We start from the raw sequence: 5,000 nt of genomic DNA, 5'->3' as shown, positions 1-5,000 counted from the left end.
TCCCACCCCGTGTGTGTCAGGTGCCCTCCCGTGTGTGTCAGGTCCCTCCCCGTGTGTGTCAGGTCCCTCCCCGTGTGTGTCAGGTCCCTCCCCGTGTGTGTCAGGTCCCTCCCCGTGTGTGTCAGGTCCCTCCTTGTGTGTGTCAGGTCCCTCCCCGTGTGTGTCAAATGGATCTGACACACACAGAGTTAATTTCACTCTGAACTTTTCTAGAAAAATCCTTTTTTTATTTTTAAGTATAAAACTGAAGTTGCTGTGATCAGATCCGATGGACTGAAGCTTTTATTAACAGAAACGACCTAAACCAAAGAGACGTTAGTGTTTTACTCAAAATGTTCCGCAGTGTGGCTTTAACAGAGCTGTGCCGCTGTGCCTCTGAACTCTTACACTTTTTCTACAAACAAAACCGAACCCATTTTCCCAGAGTCGTTTTAGGTTTAAAATTCTCAAAAAGAGCAAAAAGAAGAAAAATTTAAATGAATCCTCCACTGGTCATGACAGAGTTTCAAACATGATGTGGTTTCACGGAACTTTACGAATATTTACGGCAAAATAAATTACACACTGTGGTCGTACAAACTAATAAAATGTTTACAAAAGCACAAAAGTTTATAGTTTATAAAAAAAATCTAAATCTATGAGAATGAAAAATGTAAAGATAATTTATTGTTTTAACGTTTATGGTCGTACAAACTATTAATTATGTTTACGAAAGCACAAAAGTTTATCGTTTATTTAAAAAAACTAAATAAAAAAATTAGAATGAAGAATGTAAGAATTTTTTTTTTTTTTTACGTTTGTGTCGTACAAACTAATAAAAATGTTTACGAAACCACAAAAGTTTATCGTTTATAATCGTATCAAAATAAGAAAAGTGAAACTGAAGAATGTAAAGATAAAAAATTTTGTAAACGTTTATTGTCGTACAAAGTAATAAAAATGTTCACAAAAGCACGAAAGTTTATCATTAATATAAAAAAAAAATCTAAATAAGAAAAATGAGCATGAAGAATGTAAGGATTTTTATTTTTTTTTACGTTTATGGTCGTACAATCTAATAAAAATGTTAACGAAAGCACAAAATTTTATTGTTTATGATCGTACAAAATAAACCACACTGAGAATGAAAAAGTGCAAGTATTTTATTTTTGTTTTCATTTATTTATTTTATGTTCGTACAAACTAATAAAAGTGACAAACTTGCAACAAATTTGACTTTCACAAACTCGACTCAAACTTACAGAAATACGAGCTCGAGTTTTATTAAAATCATTTATTTAAAAAACAAAAAAAAAAAAATGGTAAAACTTCCTCAAGCAGAACAGGCCCCGCCCCCTGCCCCCGTCGCCGTGACGACCAGGTGAGCACTCAGGTGAGGGCGGAGCTCGCGGCCCCGGTGGGAGGAGTCTGTGGACGCTCGGGCCTCGTCCAATCGGAGGCTGGCGCGCTCCCACGTCAAACGTCGCCGTGGAAACCAAGGTCGATTCCAGAAAAGCCGTCCAACTCAATCTGGAAAAAAACAAACACAACAGAAATTTATTTTAATTTTATTTCAGATTCTGGACAGTGGAGTTTTGTCGTTTCCTCGTCAGCACTTTTGAAATTTGTACCAAAATGACGACGACCCCACGAGATTTTAAATTTTAATTGCCGCTGAATTTCTCACTTTTTTATTTTTTTACTCTGAAAAAAGATTTTGAAGAGTTTTAATTATTTTTATTCTAAATTTTAGTTTCTGGAATTTTAGGTGTATGTTTTTAATGTTTTAAATTCAAAATTAAAATTTCATCTAAACTAGGACTAAACCAAGATTGCATCAGATCTAAACCAGGACTAAACCAGGACTAAACTAGGACTAAATCAGGTCTAAACCAGGACTAAACCAGGTCTAAACCAGGTCTAAATCTGGACTATATCTGGACCAAACTAGGTCTAACCCAGGACTAACCCAGGACTAAACTAAAACTAAACTAGAACTAAACCAGGACTAATCCTCTTAATTAAGTCGTATAAATTCTCCTTTTGTTGGTGTTACTCAGAGAAACGTTTTTGAAAAGTTCTTGAATGTTTCTGTTTGAGCGGAAGAAGTTTTCAGGAGAAACTCGAGTTTGTTCCAGAAGGATCCAGAAGAACCTGCAGTGTTCCCCAAGAGCCACTAGATGGAGCCACAGCACCAACATCAGAACACAAGAAAAGAACAGAAAGAAATCTTTTTTGTTGTTGTTGTTGTTTCTAATAAAATTTTCTAATAATATTTTCATTTGAATTTTCACATTTGTCGGTTTCCTCGTCACACACAAACCTGGAGTCGGGTTTTTTTGTTTCATTCACACGTTTAAAAACCCAAACTCAAACATTTAGACAAGATTTAAACAGATGAATAATCAAGATTTACTGAACAAAAGTGGAGTCCAGCTCCGTGTTTGAACATGAGGACAGGACTTTTGTTAGGACATGTTTTGTTTGATTCCGGATCTTTAAAGCGACCGAGCAAAACTGAATCAACACGAAAAAAATGAAAAGTTGGATGAAGTTCAAGAACAAAGTGATCTGTTCCAAGGTCTCTGCTCGTGTTATCAGCGTCTCGGGTCGGAGCGTCCACAAACACGATTACGACGACACACATGAAAAAAATAAAAACCACACCAGAGCCACGACTGTTTGACAGACACTGAGATTTGAACATCTGCACAACAACAACACAATGTATTTATCTCTAACAGATGTTTATGTTTATCCCCGTGTCTTTGTCCCGCAGATTTACACAAAAACCACTGATTTGTCCCAATTTAGACAAAAAGATTTCCAAGTGTCTCCATTTTGTCCAATAGGATCTAAACCAGGACTAAACCAGGACTAAATCAGGACTAAACCCGGTCTATATCAGGTCTAAAGCAGAGGACTTGAAGGGGAGTGACTGTGTTTAGTCTCAGGTTAAACTCAGACCCACACGAGAGTCGAGGACGGACAAATCTACACACTTTTTTCACATTTTTATTTACACCAACCGTCCAAACCCGAGTGTGTCCCAGTGTTTTACTTTGAAAATCTGGTCACTGTGTACGTGCACCGAGTCAGCGCTGCGGGTCTGGGTCTCTTATCATCTACAGAATTCTAGTGGAGTGTGTGGAGTGTTTGTCCACTGAGACACTGAGGGTTGGAGGTTCAAATCCCCCTCTCCACATCAACACACAAACACAGGAACCAGATTGTCAAAATAAAACACTGGGAAACACTCAGGTTGGGACAGTGGGAATAAAAAGAACTGAAGAAAGTGTGAAACATTGTCCATCCTCAGCGTTTAATCTGAGACCTGGTTTGGACCTGGTTTAGACCTGGTTTAGACCTGGTTTGGACCTGGTTTGGACCTAGTTTGGACCTAGTTTAGACCTGGTTTAGACCTAGTTTGGACCTAGTTTAGACCTAGTTTAGACCTAGTTTAGACCTAGTTTGGACATGGTTTAGACCTGGTTTAGACCTGGTTTAGACCTAGTTTAGACCTAGTTTGGACCTAGTTTGGACCTAGTTTGGACCTAGTTTGGACCTGGTTTAGATCAGTTTGGACCTAGTTTAGACCTGGTTTAGACCTGGTTTAGACCTGGTTTGGACCTGGTTTGGACCTGGTTTGGACCTGGTTTGGACCTAGTTTGGACCTAGTTTAGATCAGTTTGGACCTAGTTTAGACCTGGTTTGGACCTGGTTTGGACCTAGTTTGGACCTAGTTTGGACCTAGTTTGGACCTGGTTTAGACCTGGTTTAGACCTGGTTTAGATCCGTTAACAGAGACACTGGGACATTTTCTTGTATAAATTTGGACAAATCTGTGGTTTTGTTTAAATCTGGACTCAAGACCGGGACTGTCCCGGGTCAGTGGGGACTTGTGGTCACCCCGCGCTCGTACCTCGGGTCAGTGACTCGCGCTCGTACCTCGGGTCACTCTTTGGCCTTCTTCTCGGTGTTCACCAGTTTCTCCACGATCTTCCGCTCGTGTCCTCCGGGGTTCGGTCGGTTCGTGTTGTCGCTCGCCTCCTTCTTGGACCTGCCTTTCCGCGCCGAACCCTCTGGAACAAAACAAACAAACAAACAACTAAAAATAAACAGAAGGAAAAAAAGGAAAAAAGGAGGCGACGTGTGCGGGGTTTTATCGCGACACTCACCCGCATACTTGTCGGACAGGTTGTAATATTCGTACTCGTCGAAGTATTCCTCCTCAAAAGTTGTGGGTTTGATGTTTTTCACGTCGACGTGGCTCATTTTGACCAAACTGCGCTTTGGAAAAGAAAAGTACAAAACTGAAAAACGTCTAAAACCGCAGCAGACAGAAGCGTCCCGTGCGTCAGACCCGTGCGTCCCGTCAGACCCGTGCGTCCCGTGCGTCAGATTCTCCGTAAAACTCCGCAGGAAAAAGTTGTTTGTGCAGAAACGTGGAGCTGCGAATTTATACGCGCCTCACGAGTCACGGTCCACCTCCAGGTCCAACCCAGGTCCAACCCAGGTCCTGCCCAGGTCCAACCCAGGTCCTGCCCAGGTCCTGCCCAGGTCCAACCCAGATCCTGCCCAGATCCTGCCCAGGTCCTGCTCCAGTCCTCCTCATGTCCAGCCCAATTTCTGGTTTGGTCCTGGTTTTAGTCTTGTTTAACCATCCGTCCATTTTCTTCCTCTTTCTCGGAGCATCAGTCTGAACATAGACTCCCAGACTTCCTTCTCCCCAGACACTTCCTCCAGCTCCTCCAGTGTGTCCTGGGTCTCCTCCTCCTCCCGGTGGGACATGAACACCTCCTGAGGGACACGTCCAGGAAACATCAGAACAGATGCCCGAGCCTCAACTGGCTCCAGCATCAAGGCCTGGTCTAGACCTGGTCTAGTTCTGGTCTAGACCTGGTCTAGTTCTGGTCTAGACCTGGTCTAGTTCTGGTCTAGGCCTGGTTTAGTCCTGGTTTAGACCTGGTTTAGACCTGTTTTAGTCCTGGTTTAGTCCTGGTTTAGTCCTGGTTCAGTTC

General features: G+C 41.9%; 1 protein-coding gene across 1 annotated transcript; it reads right to left on the bottom strand.

Moving 5' to 3' along the window:
- Positions 1-1,124: 1,124 nt before the first annotated feature.
- nupr1b (nuclear protein 1b) lies at positions 1,125-4,422 on the bottom strand. Its single transcript, XM_020939365.2, has 3 exons — positions 4,158-4,422; positions 3,928-4,061; positions 1,125-1,509 (listed from the first exon to the last, which is right to left on the bottom strand). The coding sequence occupies exons 1-2, from the start codon at positions 4,252-4,254 to the stop codon at positions 3,934-3,936; spliced, it is 225 nt and encodes a 74-aa protein (XP_020795024.1). The 5' UTR covers positions 4,255-4,422; the 3' UTR covers positions 1,125-1,509; positions 3,928-3,933.
- Between the last annotated feature and the right edge of the window lie 578 nt (positions 4,423-5,000).

This window comes from Boleophthalmus pectinirostris, unplaced genomic scaffold (genome assembly GCF_026225935.1).
Source record: "Boleophthalmus pectinirostris isolate CB_2022bp ecotype Guang Dong unplaced genomic scaffold, ASM2622593v1 HiC_scaffold_15, whole genome shotgun sequence".
In the NCBI taxonomy this organism is placed as follows: domain Eukaryota; kingdom Metazoa; phylum Chordata; class Actinopteri; order Gobiiformes; family Gobiidae; genus Boleophthalmus; species Boleophthalmus pectinirostris.
This window is presented reverse-complemented; position numbering and strand designations above follow the sequence as displayed.

What these genes read in the sequence shown, in the direction of transcription:
- nupr1b (XM_020939365.2), bottom strand. Translation starts at nt 4,254, where the DNA reads ATGAGCCACGTCGACGTGAAAAACATCAAACCCACAACTTTTGAGGAG. An exon ending in CCTGTCCGACAAGTATGCGG is followed by an intron (nt 4,062 to 4,157) that starts GTGAGTGTCGCG and finishes GTTTTGTTCCAG; the next exon opens with AGGGTTCGGCGCGGAAAGGC.